We start from the raw sequence: 17,174 nt of genomic DNA on the forward strand, positions 1-17,174 counted from the left end.
TCATTCAGTTTCCCATTAGAATAAAATAATTGTTTGAATATCATTTTTTAAAATATTTCTTAGGAGAGGAAAAGAGAGCCGTCTACTCCACAATAAATAACTTCAATTCCTCACTTAGTGTCCCACTTGGTAAAAAATAAGGCTGAGGACTTTTTATAACAGTACTGGGATGTAAACATTTTAAAAAGCCCTTCTGCCCTTCACTTTTATAAAAAACAAAAACAAGTGTAGGTCTATTCTCACATGGTCTCCTAATGGGCTATTTAGGAATAGAAGGGTGGGGTACATCCCTAACTTCTAAGGTTGACCAGGAGGCCGAGCTGCCTCCTACAATGGCTGTAACTGTCACAGTCAGAATGCAGAGCCGTGGAAACATGGAGCTTTCTCAGCCTAACCAATATTTTATCCTTAAGGTCCCAGCATAAATAAAAGGATACAGTTTTGCTGATAGTATAAGTTTAGTGAGAAAAGATGTCAGCCAAGATATTCCTTAGGTGCATGTTTTATGACGTCACCTTGTTTTTTTCCCCTATGCCAAAGATAATTCCCTGAGATTCGATGGCAACCCCATCAGGGTTAGCTACATGAGGGCATCTCTTTGGGATTATCGTTTTCAACACTGCAAACATGGAATTTTACCACGGCAGAGCTGAACTCCATGACATCATTCTTCTTTGCAAAGAGAGATATAACATGTCCCCGTGTCCAGGCAGAAGTCTTTCCAATATTCCATCAGTCTTTTTATAAGGACTATTTTTTTTTCAAGGACTATTTTTTTTCCTGTATCTTCTAGTAACCCTCTAATTTAGGCTATTTTTATATTTCTCAATTACTTAAAAATAAAGTTCTGTTATCCTTTCCTTTCCTCATTTGCCTGCACTGAAGTCCTTCTTTTTCCCACTCTACCCTCCCCCCCACAAAAAGATCCTATCTGATACCTTTCCTTTGCTTCAAAAGTAAACACACACACATCCTTAGGAACAAATGAGGGGAAATATTATACAATTGTATTGCACAGTTTTCTAAATAACGGAAGAGTGAACTGGGCTTCAAAAAAATTAAAAAATCTAGCTCCAATGAAAGTAGTTTAGTCAAAAATCCACCAATGTTAAAAAAAAAGTTTTGATATAGCTATTAAAGTAGAAAAAAAAAATCAACCAGTGTTAAGCGATTCAGTCCTTAACCATGAAAATAAAGGCCGAAATGACTAGGGTTAGACTGGAATGTAGGTGACAGGGATGCTGACTATAGCCAAGATTCCCAGACGTCACAGAGCTACTTTGTTTAGACCCTTCAGTTCTTCAGGATGGGACCGGGATACCTGCAGGAGAGGCCATCAATCTCCTCTCTTGGAAGGATCTGCCTCTGGCTGAACTCAACAACAAAACTGTTCCCAGGTGAGCTCCTGTCCAAACAGGAGAACTCTCAGGTAAGAGTGAAGGAGCTGTGGCAAAGGCCTCAGACAGATGTGCCGACAGCGCTTAAACACATCAGCATGGGGAAGAGACAGCCCTTTGCACCCATAGCCTTTTGTGTTTTGGAGCACAAGATCACACAGGTAGTAGGTCTTTACTCAAACTCTCTGGGGAAGGTAAAGTACGGAATAATACAGCTACTCAACTTCTCCATTAGAAAATGCTAAAGCACACATGGACTATGCATTTATGCATCCCCATATGGAACAGCCATTGGAGGTTAAACTGTAACAAGAGAGCCATAGTCCCTAATATCATAAACATAAAATATTCTAGAATATCTGTCCCCTTAAATAATCGTATGTTAAGGAATCAGCAAGCTTTTAAAAAATTTTTTAAACTAATTACTTACTTATTGGCCATTTGCCCTAATAAAACTTCAATGGAGTGAGTGGGAGCTGTAACAACAGGAGACAGAAACCGGATTCTAGCAACTCTGTACTACAGACAATGCCATTGCCCAGTTCCGCCTTAGCAAAGTGAGGTGTGAAGGCAGCCAGCAAAGGTGCAGAGCCTGAGGGCCTTGGGAGCACCACCTACCTGGTGTCCCGCCCCTCCCCCACCCAATGTAAGGTCTGTCCCAGTGAGGACAGCCCCTCAGTCCTGGCAGCAGAAAGGTACAAACTGTGAAGAAAAACAAACTAGGGAGCCATAGCTTCTGAAATCCACATCATGTCTCAGAAAAAAGGCAGGGGTGGGGGGAACCTCTGCACAGTCAGAGGGACAGAAAGCTCAGTCCTTACAGAAATTTTCACACATAGGTATGATCCTGCAATCCCACTCCTGGATATATATCTGGAGAAAAACATAATTCGAAAAGACACATGCACCCCAATGTTCATAGAAGCACTGTTTACGGTAGTCAAGACATGGAAGCAACCTAAATGTCCATCAACAGATGAATAAGTAAAGAAGATGTGGTGCATATATACAATGGAATATTACTCGGCCATAAAAAAGGAAATAATGCCATCTGCAGCAACATGGATGGACCTAGAGATTGTATACTAAGTGAAGTAAGTCAGAGAAAGACAAATATCATATGATATCACTTATACATGGAATCTAATAAAAGGATACAAATGAACTTATTTACAAAACAGAAATAGATTCACAGACATAGAAAACAAACTTATGGTTACCAAAAGGAAGGGGGGAAGAGGGATAAATTAGGAGTTTGGGATGAAAATATACACACTACTATGTTTAAAATAGATAACCAATAAGGACCTACTTATAGCACAGGGAACTATACTCAATATCTTGTAAAAACCTATAATGGAAGAGGATGTAAAATATATATATATATATGTTTATATATATATATGTATAACTGAATCACTTTACTGTACACCTGAAACAAATACAACATTGTAAATCAACTATATTTCAATAAAAATTTTAAAAAATTTTAAAAAGATAACAAGGGCTTCCAAGTTAGACAGCCTGGGTTTCGAATACTGACTCTAACCAGCACTTCCTGACTAGGTGACCCTGAGCAAGTCTCCTAATTCCTGGAAGCCACAATGTCTTCAGCTGTAAATTTTGGATATCTGGGTACATATATTTGTAGAAGTTAAGAAAGGATGCTTTCAGTTAAAGTCCTAGTTTTGCCACTTACTTGTGACTTTGGGGAAGATGTTTTCTCACCTGTAAATGGGGATAATAACAGTACTTACTTATAAGGGATGAATGAGTTTTTCACCCTGTGCCTGACACATAGTAAGTACTCAATAAATATCAGCTATTATCATCATGAGCACTGGTTTCATCACCATCTTTATCATTATCATGTTACCCCTAGCTATGACACTTTTAAGTTTCAGGATAGTCCAAAGCAAAAAGAGAAGTTTCCAGGCCAATTTCCAGGAGCTGCCTGGTCCCACCTAGCACCAACTGCCACTCACAGAATCACCGGCCAGATGTCCACATCACGGCTCCATTGTCATCCATCAATAGAGAGCCGGGGACCCAGAGATCCAGTTGCTGGGGACACACCCCCCACTCTACCGCCCTCTTGGTGGCCGGAGCTCAGTCTGCTCATTTGGAGCTTGCCTGATGCAAACTTGGTTTCCAGGGAGATGCTGGGGCCAGAAGAGCCAGCCCCACCTCCCACTCCACTTCCCCTTTCCCCAAATCTGTGGGACCTCACTGTTCTCCTACCACGTGACAGCATTGTGTCATAGCAGCCCTTGTATACAAACAAGCTAGACTATTTAAATGTCACTGTGAGAATGATGCTGCCTGCTCTCATTTCCATATCTATTCAGACCACCACTCCTTTCTTGAGCCAGCCAGAAAAGTTTTTCTTCCTCTTCCCTAGCTCTCCATGCAGAGTAGAGAACCATATGCAAAGTTAAATCTTTGTTGTAGTAAAATGATGTAAGAGTCATCAAGTCCTGACAGAGAAGGAGAATTAGAATGACTATATAACTCATGGCATATGTTCATTCATCATTACATCGCAAATGTCGTATGTTCCTGGCCACCAAATGCTACATTCTCTCAAAGGCTACAGATAAATTCTCCCAACTGCCAAACAATACAACAGCTTTCAGTCTTGGAGAGCTAAGGTACACTCGGTGCTTTTAATCTTCAAAAGCAGGTCCCAGTTGAATAAGAAAACAATTATATGTGGGCAGGGCAGGGGGGAGATGACCCAAAATGATGAACTGATCTCTCCCAGTACTAGTTCCCACTCATGTGAAATACGGATTAGGTCACAAATGAGATTATATGCAGCACCAAGCCCCACAGGCATGCTATGATTAAAGTTAAAGGAGTCCAGAAACGTCTCAAGTTGAGAAGTAAGGCTGAGTTGGGTTGAAGTTTCCAACCCCTCCCTAAAGCCCTGGCAACTTGCTCCAAATCACAACTGAAACTGAGTTGAAGCGACATCTGTTTCTCCAGAAAGTGTTTGGCATTGCAGAGAAGAACTACAGATTAGAACAGATAAACAGTCTTGTGGGTGGAGAAGCAAAGGGGAGGGGGGAGACCAAGAAAATTAGAATCATCTACCTGCTAACATAGTCTTGTAACTCAATAACTACCATCACAGGGGGGCGGCGGGGGAGGGAAAGAGGAAAAAGAAGGGAGGAAGGAGGAAGGAAAATAAATGGGGGACTTCTTCTACAGGGAGTTGACACAGTGTCAATGAACAAAACACTGCTACACTGGAGTTGAATATTCAGACAACCACCATTTGTTTAACAATTTAATGTTGGATTGTGTGCAAGAAGAGAGGAATTGAGCATTCTGCTTGGAGTTTGGTTAACGAAGACTATGCGTTAAACTTAAATCGTCAACACAGTATTGAGGAATAATTTTCTAAACCTTAATGGACCATCAGGATCATCTTATCAGTTGGTATTACTGGTTTTCCTCTGATGCCTAAATCTCTTTTAACTCAAGTCAGAGTAACACACAACACCTACTTAACTTCTAGTCCAGGTATCTGAAGCTAATAAGGTAAGACAATAGAATTAGGTCAGTAGACAACTGAATTATATTTTTTACACTAAAAAACTCAGGGTTCTGAAGATTTTCTTCCAAAATCAGCTGTAGTTGTTATTAACAACAATAGAAACAACAGCAATAATAGCAATAACAGTATTAATAAAGATAGCAGTGGTAATAGTAGCAGTACTATAGTAGTAATGGTAGTAGTGATATTAATAGCAGTAGTAATATAATGGTAATAATAATAATGACCACTACTTAACCGGCACATCCTAAATGCTGCGTACTGTTCTAAGCATCTTAAATGTATTAACTTATTTCATTCTCACAGCACTCCTTCGAGGTAGGTAAGCTACTATTAGTACCCCTGTTTTACAGATGCTTTGAACAATATCTCTTTGTTATTTTTGCTGTTGTTAACGACTAGCGCTAGCTTTCAAAGAAACTATTTAGAACCAAAAGAAGAGGAAACACAGCCTGTCCAATGTCACACAGCTAGAAGGCAATACACCTGGGATTCCAACCCAGGCTGCCCAGCCCCAAAGCCTGACCTCTAACCGCTGTGCTGCACTCACTGCCCCTTTGCTTTGGAAGGCCTTCTAGAAAAGGAATGTGGAAGGAAATTAGGCCCCTGCCTGCTGGTAGCCAGAGTTAATATGTGAAGTTTGCTGTTTCCTTCAGGAGTCTCCCCAAAGCCACCTTAAGACACGTAGTCTGCTCCGACGGCTATAAAAAGTCGCTGGAAGTGTTATGGAACTGTTCCCACCTGGCCTGTGACCTCCGTCAGGGCTTTCACCTTTGCCAGCCAAGGCAGAAGCTGGGGGTGGGGTGAGACGGGGGCATGGTTCCCAGGCCACAGTTTCCTGCCCAGTAACACAGCCCTCAAACAGCCAAGACTGCAGGCCGAGAGAAATTCCTCACTAACAAGTTATCTCCTGGAGCTTGTTCCCTGAGCCTTTATTAAGAATGAAGAGTTTTCTCACCAATCCATGACTCAACGAAGACCAGGGACTGAAGAGGAGAGAAAAACTGCAAAGTTTGTTTATTAACCTGCTGCACCCAAGGGAACATTTTTCTGAAAGGGTGAAATTCCTGACTACTCAAAAGAAAAAGGAAAAAAAAAAAAAGGCTGTGGGAAATTTAATCACCAACTGAATAAAAGTGAAAAACAAAGCCCTACCAATGAGGATGTTGCCGAAGACAACGGGGCCCCTAAAGGAGATGCAATTGTCTCGAGATAACAGTCCCCCTGGGAACTCGGCTCGCACTAAGTACTACATTATTGCTATATTAGCCGAGGAATCTTTGTTCACTGGGCAACTGCGCGCAGAACCATCTGTTACTGCTCCTAGGTTCCCCCGGTTTGCAGACGCGGCATTTACATTTCAAGAGGAATCTCCGGGAAGGAAGAGGGACGGTCTCTATCTCTCCCCGGAGCAAACACCTTTTTATACAGCCTGGGAGGGGAAGCTCTCCTTTCCGTGAAACCCAACTCCGCGATTGAAAGGAGATAGGCCGCTTCAATAATGCACACGCACAGCGCCACGACTGCTTCGTCCTAAAGCCACGCACTGCCCGTTACGGCTTTCACATTCTCAAATTGGTAGATCTGGTAAAGCATCAAAAACAATGCCCAACTGTCTATAGGGCCCAATGGGGCCCTGCTTTCTTAAGGAAGCCCTTCTTGTTTTTAAACCTGTGGAACCAGGACAAAAGCTGATATTCTGCACTGCATAATATTTAGCTTGAAATATACCCCCACTTGAAAACAGACTGTGACCTGGGCTGAAGAAGATGTTTTAGACCGTAATCTAAGTGGGGGCTAGAGTACTATATACCTAGGTGAAAATTCATGGAGGTGTGCACTTGAGATGTGTGCACTTTCCTGCGTGCAACTGATCCCACAATACATTTTTTTAAAGTATAGTATGTATGCCCGTGTTACTTACAATTAAGGAAATGGGGAATAAACCGCTTGCCTTCAAGAACCGTACAGTGCTCTCCTCTTATACCCTCCCCTCATCACCATCCACATCCAAAATCTCTCCTGAGACTTCTAAAGTTCAAGAACATGAAAAACACAGCTCTCCAACTCTCAACCAAGCCAGTGACTACAAATGTTTCCTGTATGTCCTGTGAGCCCAAGTATGCAGCACAGAGAAAGCACCTGTCACAGCCCAAGCCGTGCCAACCACATCTCACAAATAAAAAGCCAAGGTCTTTTTCTCATCTGCTCATTAGCCATCAAATTATGAGAGACATGACTGGGGCTTTTAGCAATAGAGCCTCGAGTTTATTCTTCTGTTTCTTTAACCCTATTTTTAAATAGATCTTTCTAAACTCTGCCTGACACTCTTGCTTGTATGAAGCAGGTTAACCCTGTAAGGTGCAGGCCTGTGGCTGGAGCATTAGAGCAGCATTAAGTGAGGGTGGTTTCTCCAGGCATCTCAGCAGATTTAAATCTGTACCATCGTAGCTCTGTTACCCCAGCAGCATCAAGGGTGTCACTAAGTGACAGTCTGAGTACTAACAGGCTTCACCATTGCTGGATCATGACTTAGCGGTACATATCTTCCTTTGAACTACCAGGGAGGGAGAGCTGCCCTGTCCTTGAGGAAAAGATGGTCAAATTCGCCTTCCACTAAGCCTCAAGAAAGGCCGCCAGCCGCAAAACAGAGGCTCACTGCACGGATCATAATGGGTCACCTTTCCCCGCTCGCAACCTCCTAGCGTCCTGACCCCCGCAGACACTTGATTTCGGGAGCGCAGGGCCACCAAGCTGCATCTACAGATAAACATCGAGAATCAGGATCGCCCAGCGAGCGCTTCCTGGACTGAGCCGAGAGCTCCAGTGATTTCCCTGGCCTGCCACCGAGTCATTTAAGAAGTGAAATATGCCAACGGGGCCGGGTACCCAGCACCTGGGAGCCCGTCCCACCGCCTCTGCGATGGAGTGGGAGCTGCCAATGGCTGGGCAACGTCTCTGCGGATGGCGCATTCGCAGGTGGGTCTTGCAGGCTCCCCGGCCCTCTGCGCTGTGCCAGCCTCACACCTGACCCGGTGCCAGGAATACAGCCAGAGGCTCCGGTGGGTATGCGCTTCCGTGGAGACACGCACAACTCCGCTCGGGAAGGGCGGGGAGAGGGAGCCAACGGGTGGAGGTAGGACTGGGAGCAGGACCCCCGACATGCTGCGTCGGCAAGGACACCGGGGGCTCGCGCATAATGAGGCTTTGCGGCGCTTCTGCTCGCACTGCGCTTCCTTTGGCAGCGCCTGAAAGCGGCAGGAGCTGAGATTTGCGCGGCTGGCGGGCAGGAGGGATGGAGGCTCAGGGGACCGCTTCCTGCCCCCCACACGCACAGCTAGACCGCAGTGTCCCCCCTTCGCGCCCACCCTCACCCGAGACGCCAGTGACAAAGCGTCAGGGGGTCGCAGCTCGCTCGAGGCCCTGACGGGTGCCCCGGAGCAGCTGGCAAAAGAAAGTGGGGGGAGGCGAGGCTGGACCTGTCGTCAGTGTGTGTGCAGGTCGGTGGCTCCGGACTGCCTCTGCAAAGCCCCCGCCAGTCGCGGGCACCTACCTCGATCCACTTCTGCGCCTCGGAGAAGGCGGGCTCGGGGGGCGGCTCAGGCTGCAGGGGCTGAAGAGCTTCCAGACCGAGAGCGGCACAAGCCATTTGCGAAGCCCCGCGTCCACTCAAGCGCTGGGCCGCCGGGATGAGGACGGCCGCCGCCGCCGCCGCAGGAGCGCGCTCCCCGCCCCTTCCCGCCCGCCCGCTCTCCTCCCCTGCCCGCCCCTCCCCCTCGCGGCGCAGGTCCCGGAGGAGAGCCGCGCTGCCGCCGAGGACGCCGCCGCAGCTGTTCCCAGCGCCGCCCGGCTCGGCCGCGCCGTGAGTCGCCGCGGGAGCGAGCGCGGAGGCGCCAGGAGCTCCCTCCTCCCCACCTCCTCTGCCCGCTCCACCCACCCCCTCCGGGGCGGGGGTGTCAGCCACCAACTAAAAATAACCGAGAGTGAGCACTGGGTGTCTCCCTCCCTCCCCACGACGCGACTGGGAGAGGGACTCGGGCAGCCGCCCCGCACGTCCCCGCGGCGCGCCGGCTGCGGAGGGGCAAGCGGGTCGGGCTGCACGTGGGAGACGCGCGACGAGCTGGGCGCACGCGTCCCGGGGGAGCCCGCGCTGCCGCAGCCTAGCAGTGGCCGCCCGCACCTGCTGTCCCCCACTCACGGCCGCAGAAGTGGGGGGCAAGAGGCGCAGCCCTCTGACCCGATGCCAGGGATGTCCAGTCACCTGATCTTTTTGTAAGGAAAAAAAACAAAAAGATAAACGACCCTTATAAACTTCTTTCTCTGCGGGCAAGCTACCTGTGTCCCAGTCTGTTGATTGATTTAACTCATCTTTATTGTGCACCTACTATGCGCTGGGGATACAGAGATGAAAAAAGGATAGGGAAGGGGAGGGAAGAACTGGAAGATCCCGCCCTCAAAATAATTACATTCTAGAGGGAATGGGGTAAAACAAAAGAAGGTAATGGTGGAGAGTAATATATGCTAAGAAGATAAAAGAGGAGAAAGGATCGGCTATGACCTGGGAAGAGAGTATTGGCTAACTTCGGACTGCCTCTCCACCTTCACCTGGGAGGCTGGCCTGTGAGTCCAGTTTCTGGTGATGGGAGGGAGGCAGGAGGTCAGCAGGCTGGAGGAGAGGGAAGTGGGGGTATTTTTGCTGCCTCTTCTGCAAAAGGCTGGGGGACGGGCGGCACCACTCCGCCAAGGCTGCCACTCTGTCTGGGGCCTCTCCTTGTTCTCTGAAGGTTCCCGGTCTCCTCTTGTGCCACCCCACTTCCCCAGGCCCAGCGGGTGTAAAGCCTTCCCCATCCTATTCTGGTTTCTGGCCTGCCCACTCCCTGCTAATGGTCTCTTAATAAACTCTTCTCAGCCACCTTTATGTGAGCACGCCTGCTGTTTTGCCTGAGAGCCCAAATGATGATCAAGGAAGGTTTTCCTGACAAGATGATGTGATGAGGTGACATGAATGAGGAAGATGTTAATCATGCAAAAATCTGGAGAAACATTTCCAGATGGGTGCAAAGGCCTCGAGGTAGAAGTAAGCTTGGTAGGGCTCATGGAACCCACAGAAAGCCAGCGTTACTGGAGTGTGGTGAGCAAAGAATCAGGTGGGAATGATAGCATGGGAGAGACAGGCAAGATGGGGGGTGCCAGACCACAGTGGGCAGGGCAAGAAGTCCGTGGGTGCCTCAGCAGCTAAGTCTCTTTTCTGTTCAGAGTCCAAGTTTAGCCTTTGTCTAATTCTGCTGCTATAATGGGAGAATGGAACAAAAAGCAGGCCTGAGATTCCACTATTACTGGCTTTGGAGTCAGACAGGCTTTAGTTTATTTACTTTTAAAACACTTACATGGCACTTGAATTGTGCCAGGCACTGTTTTAAGTGCATTACAAATAATTGACTAACTCATTCCCTATTTCAACCCTGTAAGATACACTATTACCATGCCTATGAAAAAACTGGGGACTGAGAGGGGTGTCACACAGCTGGTGAGCAGTGAAACCCTGATTCAAGCCCAGACAGCCTGGCGCCAGATCTGCTCTTAACCGCACACCAAGCTGCCTTACTAGTCCCAGTCCAGGCTCTGCCGCTTACACTATGTGCCTCAGTTTCCTCATCTCAAATGAGGTTGAAATGGCAACATTTCAGCAAATCACTGTGAGGAACAAACAGGATCTCTGAATGTGAAAGGACCAAAACTGGGCCTGGCATATAATTACTGCTCAGTACAAGCCAGCTGAGCTTCCCTCCCGTCCTGCCTTCCAGAAAGGACGAGAGGGAGAAGTTATAAAGAAGAGTGAAGAAGGCAAGCAGAGGAAAAGGGTTAGTAAAATATAGTCAGAAGATGACCTTGTCTCCATGAAGAAACATGGTAAAGTAAAATAATTCGCAAAATGATGCAGCACACTGACATGAGATGCCACTTTGGGCCGATTCCACTGCATGCGGTGACTAGGAGTAGGGGAAGCCTGCTGACCCAAATGACATATCTGCATCCATTTGAAAACGAGTATAAAAGTTAAATCCACCATATGCCTGAAGTATCTGCTATCAAAATTGGCATTCGTACTAAAGCATATTTTTTCTTTCAGTACTTTCTAAGTGTTTTCAGGTTTATAATCACAAGGTGACATCTGCTTTTCCTGAACTCTGCTACCAATAACAAATTCACGTTACCAAAGACCTAAAGACTTAAATCCATAATAGAGTTCAAACCTAGCGTCATTATCAATAATATTTATAAATCATTGTTAAGCACCTACTATGTGTAAGAAATTGTACTAGCATCAGAAGAATCCACAAAGGGACACACAGAATTTTCATTTCGTATAGTCTAGTTTTCATATATAAAAGTAATGCTTGTTGGAAAAAATCTGAAAAATATAATGAAGAAAACTAATCTGGAAGAAACCCTACAATTCAGAGATCATCATCACTACTTGGGAGGTGTGAAACAACATTTTGATTAGGAAAAAAACTATAAGACAATATATGGTAAATGCCAAATGAGGGATATAATGTATTCAAAGAGCATGGATTTTTTGGTAACAGACTTCTTAAGATATCATTCACATACCATACAATCCACCCGCTTAGACTGTATAGTTCAGTGTTTTTTAGTATATTCAGAGTTGTGCAACCATCACCACATTAATTGTGGAACATTTTAATCCCTCCAAAAAGGAAACCTCATACCCTGTAGCTGTTATCCCCCTAACCTCGCATGCCCCCAAGCCCTGGCAACCACTAATCTACTTTCTGTCTCTATAAATTTGACTATTCTGGACATTTCATATAAATGAGATCATACAAGGTGTGGTCCTTTGTGTGTGGCTTCTCTCACTTGGCAGAATGTTTTCAAGGTTCATCCATGTTGCAGCATGTATCAGTACTTCATTCCTTTTTATAGACAAATAACATGCCACTGTATGGCTACACCATATTTTGTATATCAGTTGATAGGGCCTTGGGTTGTTTCCACTTTTTGGTTATTATGAATAATGCTTCTCTAAACGTTCATGTACAAGTTTCTGTGTGGCCATATGTTTTGGTTTCTCTTGGGCATATGCCAAGAAGTAGAATTGCTGGGTTATTCGATAACTCTATGTTTAAATTTTTTGATAAGCTACCAACCGTGTTCCAAAGTATTGATAGCTACACCATCTTACATTCCCACCAACAGTGTAAAAGAGTTCCAATTTCTCCACCTCCTTGCTAACACTTGTCATTTTCCAACTTTTTGATTACAGATATCCTAGAGGGTGTGAAGTGGTATCTCCTTGTGGTTTTAATTTGCATTTCTCTGATGACTAATGATGTTAAGCATCTTTCCATGTACATAATGGCCATTTGGACATCTTCTTGGGAGAAATGTCTATTCAGATTTTTGTCCATTTTTAAATTGTCGTTTCTCTTTTTACTATTGAGTTATGAATTCTTTATATATTCTAGGTAGGAGTCACTTATCAGATATATGATTTGCAAATATTTTCTCCATTCTGTGGGTTAACATTTCACTTTCTTGAACCTGTCCTTTGAAACACAGAAGTTTTTAATTTTGACAAAGTCTAATGAATCTGTTTTTTTCTTTTGTTGTTTGTGCTTTTAGTGTGATATCTAAGGAGGCATTGCCTAATCCAAGGTCGTGAAGATTTATGCCTGTGTTTTCTTCTAAGTTTTATAGTTGTCATTCTTACATTTAGATACTTAATCCGTACTTAGTTATTTTTGTAAAAGCATGGGTTTTGAGGTCAAACTTAGTGTGACAGTCTGGGTCTTCTGAGAAACAGACACCAAGATGGAATTAAAGGTGCAAGGATTTTATTAGGGAAATGACTGTGAGAGAAAATGCTGGGAAAACAATCAGAGCACAAGCAGTCTGACCTGAGTGAAGAGAGGAGAAGGAAGGTCAGGTAGAAACCTTGCTGTAGGCTGCCTTTCAGTCCAAGGAAGCTTCAGCAAGGCCATCAGAAGGTCCTTGAACCAAAGTCAGCCACCAGAAGAGTCCTGGGTCTCCTAGAAACAAGCCTGCCTTAGTATTCCTGCTGTATCCCTGCTATATTTAGTAACTGGCTGGGGGCAGCTCAGTGGGAAATGCTGTTCAATGCAAACATGGCAATGGATTTCAGAGCACAACTGCTGGGGCCCTTGGTCAGTTCAGCTCCCTGAAGGGTGCATTTCATAGATGCCACATGTTACGTAAGTGAAAATGTTATTTAACCTCTCTGAGTCTCCGTTTTCTTGATTAAGCACCTGTTTCCTTACCTGGGACGTAGAAATCAGGGGGTAATAATAGTTTTGATGATATTATGTATATATAAATATATATCTATTAATATATAAAATGCAAAAAATCAATTGGACAAAGACTAACTCTAAATTTCATTGTGTGTAATACTTTGAAGAATTATGGTTGGTGGTAAATAAATGTACTAAACTTCTCATCCTCCAAGATCTGACTTAAATGTCACCTTTTTGATGACTTCGCTAGCAACCATGTCAAAACTAGTCATCTCTTCTTCTGTGTTCCCACATAGTAGTGATTCTCAACCTAACAAAGTAGGTATGAGAATCTTTAGGAAGGGTTTTGAAAAATAGTCCAAATTCATCACTGTTTGATTTTAAAGCCATTTAAAAATAACGTGAATAACAATTTTAATTTCCCAGACTATGACAGACTAACTTTCCTGTTATAAAACTCATATAAATGCCACACAAAATATTTTTTTTATTTTTTACATGAATAGCCGAACTCAAAAGAAATTCCCAGGAAGGCAAAATGGAGAAGAAACATAAAACTAGAGCAGTGAGCTTATGAATTGACCCTCAACTGCCCTGTAGAGAGACCTAGTGAACAGTGACCACTAGACTCAGAAACATAGGGCTAGGGTTTTAGTCCTAGAAGTCGAGGCCCTGGGCCTGTGCCACGTGAAGAAATGAAACTGAGCAGCAACACACACACACAAACACATACGTATGTGCAATACTCTCACAGAGAAAGAATAGACCAGAAAATATTCCACTACCACCACCACCACAGAAGGAAACAATAAGGGAACTTCTTTTTCTTGACCTCATCTCTGGTTGGGAGGTGGGTGAACCTCCCCTGAGAATATGTGAACAAAGGCCTAACCCACTTTATGGACAACTTACACAAGATCTGTGGCCTCCCAAGCTTAGAAATTAACTTAGAATTTGGTCTAGAACCTCTTAGGTACCTAGAAGAAGCAAATGTAAAATCCCTTTTGAAGACATGCCCTCTATCCAAGCCTCACAGGACCACCACCCCCACCAGACAAACTGCTGAAAATAAGCTTACAATTCAAAAGTACAAAATGCATGCAAAAACCATGCAACCTAAACAAAATTCAAGAGACACAACAAAGAACTAATTAGGCTCCCCAGAACAACTAGAAAGGTGTAGTCATAAATGTAAAACTCAAAGGATGTGTTACAGTACAGGTTAGACACAAGTGAAAAGAGAATTTGTGAACTAGAAGATGGATCTTTGGAAATTATATGGAATGAAGCCTAGGAAAATAGGGGAAAAAAATGTTTAAAAGGGGTTAAGAGAATATGAATATTCCATAAAACAGTTCCTAGGAATTATAGAAGGACAGAATGGAGAAAATGAGGAGAGGCAATATTTCAAAAGATAATGGCTAGAATCTTCTAGAATTAATGAAGTACATGAACAATTAGATTCAGAAAGCATAATGAGTCCAGGATAAAGTATTATATTTATTTTAAAAAGACATTATTTAATGATGATGAAAAACACTGAGATAACAGCTTCTTTATATCTCTACATCTCTACACATATAATACTGTCCTATGGTTAGATGTATAGTAGGAATCAGTTCTTTTCTTTGAGACTGACACTGTCATGGCTTAGTACCAAGTGAGTGCTGAATGTATGAATGAATGATGATGGATAAATGTAATCTAGGACAAATAGTTTAAACCAATCTATAGTGAAGGTGATATATACTTCTAACATGTTCTTTTTAAATTTTTCAATTGCATTTGTTTCACAAAATTTTAAGGAGATTTCATAAGAGAAATGAAAGTAAAAATTATACTGAACTAGCATTTCTGAACTATTGATTTTCTGGGTACTGAGTAACTCTCTAAAATCTGAAGAGTCAGATCATTCTTCAAGTCTAAAACTTTTCATTTCTTTCAAAGTTTCCTCCCTTCCATTTTCTTTCTTCTAGAACTTCTGTTTGTTGGAGTTGTTCCTCTTGGTGGTCCTCTATGTCTCATCTTTTCTCTCATATTTTCCATCTCGTTGTTTTTATGCTTGATGTTCTGAGTGACTTCTTTTTTCTGGTTTTCCTATGGAATTTTTAATTTTAGTAACTATAATTTTATCACTAAGAGTTTGCTTGTGTCAAGTGTTGCTTTCTCTTAGCAAAATATTCTTGTTTTGTGGATATATTAACATCTTAAACATGAATATATTAGAAATTAAAATTTTCTTCTGGGGTTATGAAAATGTTTTGCATCTTCATGGGTGGTTATACAGTTATATAAACAGAAGTCAATGAGCTCTACATTATGATTTGTGCATTTTACTCTGTAAATTTTGCCTTAAAAATGACTTTGCTGTTACTGGAGGAATGAGAACAAAAGTAAATCTGGGTTCTACTGGGCCTGAGGCTTTTACAAATTACAAATATGAAATTAGGTTTGAAAGTAAATATTTATTTAGAATGAAAAAAGAACTAAAACAAAATACAAATTTTAAGAAGCTTTCAAATACCACAACCATTACAAAATCCAGAAAAATAATAAAATTATTTTTGTTAATTGCCTGACACATCTCTATAATGTTTTTTTGGGGGGGAGGGTGCATCCTCTTTGATTACCTCTTCATATTACATTTTGTATAATCATTTTTCTATACAGAGAAGAGAAAGCGAGAATATTCAGTCTTGTCTTTATCATGGTAAATTGACATTTGGTTTGTTTTTTTTCGCTGAAATTTTCTTTTATTAGACTTAATATACTCATGAAAAAAATATTAAAAACCACAATATACATTACAGTATGAAAAGAAAAAAGTAATGGATTAATATTTTTAGTAACATTACTATATTCTTTAACATGCGGAAAAAACACATGAAACTTTGCTTCCAATAAGTAGACTGCAAAGTTGAGAGATTGATTTGCACTAAGAATATTAGCATTGAAGTAGTTCAAGTTGTTTCTTCAGTTTTACAATCACTGTGCTATCTATCACTGCTTATTCAGAAGCTACTGTTTAAATGCAGGGTATGTATTATCAGAGGTTAAAGACACATCTGTGTTTGAAGCAAACTGAAATTATTCTGAACCATTATGATGAACCTACTCTCAAAAAGACATGTGTGGCTGCATCAGTGTGTGTCTTGAGGTTAACTGTATAACTGGGAGTTTATCAAACATAACTCCCATGTGGAATATAATGCTCATTAAAGGATGAGTAATTAAAAATGGACTAATTTAAACTTTACACAACTATTGTGTTATAAAATCTCAGTAGTAAAGGTAGCCATTGCTTTGAACTTAGACCAACAGAAGACTTTGTGAGAGAGGATTTTTTTTATCACTAACAATGTTAAGTTACTGGAACATGGCAATATTAAAATCTGGATTTTTGTTGATGGTTCAGAAAGCTTCTTGCAACTGTACAGCTCACTGTTGAAACATGATATAAAATTTTAAGATTATTATCGAATCTAGGAAAACTATCAAGTTTTTTTTATATGAGTTATAAGATCCCAGGCCTTTCAAGTTTCCTGTAATTCTCAGTTACTGTAATAGTGACCCATCTTAAATGCTCTTCCAATCAACAGTTCTCATTAACCATTTTGCTATTAACATTCCTGTGGTAGTTATTATTGAGTTTTATGTTTCCTTTGCCCTCAGTATTTCGTGTTAATTCAGCTGGAAATTTAATCATAGGAGTTCTGATAAATACTGTATGAAGCAATTTTTGTTAAAAATGTACAGTGTGTTTATAATTATACACACTGCATTAGCAAGACTGTTTCTGATTGGCTAGAACTTCCAATTTGACTAGAATTCATTGAGAACCAAATCCTCCATCTTTGGTTTTACAAGTCTGATGATGGAAAGAATTTCCCACAGACTAGCTCCTCGCTCCACTTCCATCTTGTTTCTCTGCCACAC

At 42.5% G+C, this 17,174-nt stretch overlaps 1 protein-coding gene across 1 annotated transcript in view; it reads right to left on the reverse strand.

Annotated features, from left to right (window-relative positions):
* The window catches only part of LIMCH1 (LIM and calponin homology domains 1), a 338,591-nt gene extending 329,983 nt beyond the window's left edge, over nt 1-8,608 (reverse strand). Inside the window, exon 1 of the mRNA XM_060091444.1 lies at nt 8,513-8,608. Coding sequence (XP_059947427.1) covers nt 8,513-8,608 — 96 coding nt within the window. The remainder of the gene's footprint in view (nt 1-8,512) is intronic.
* Between the last annotated feature and the right edge of the window lie 8,566 nt (nt 8,609-17,174).

This window comes from Mesoplodon densirostris, chromosome 1 (genome assembly GCF_025265405.1).
Source record: "Mesoplodon densirostris isolate mMesDen1 chromosome 1, mMesDen1 primary haplotype, whole genome shotgun sequence".
In the NCBI taxonomy this organism is placed as follows: domain Eukaryota; kingdom Metazoa; phylum Chordata; class Mammalia; order Artiodactyla; family Ziphiidae; genus Mesoplodon; species Mesoplodon densirostris.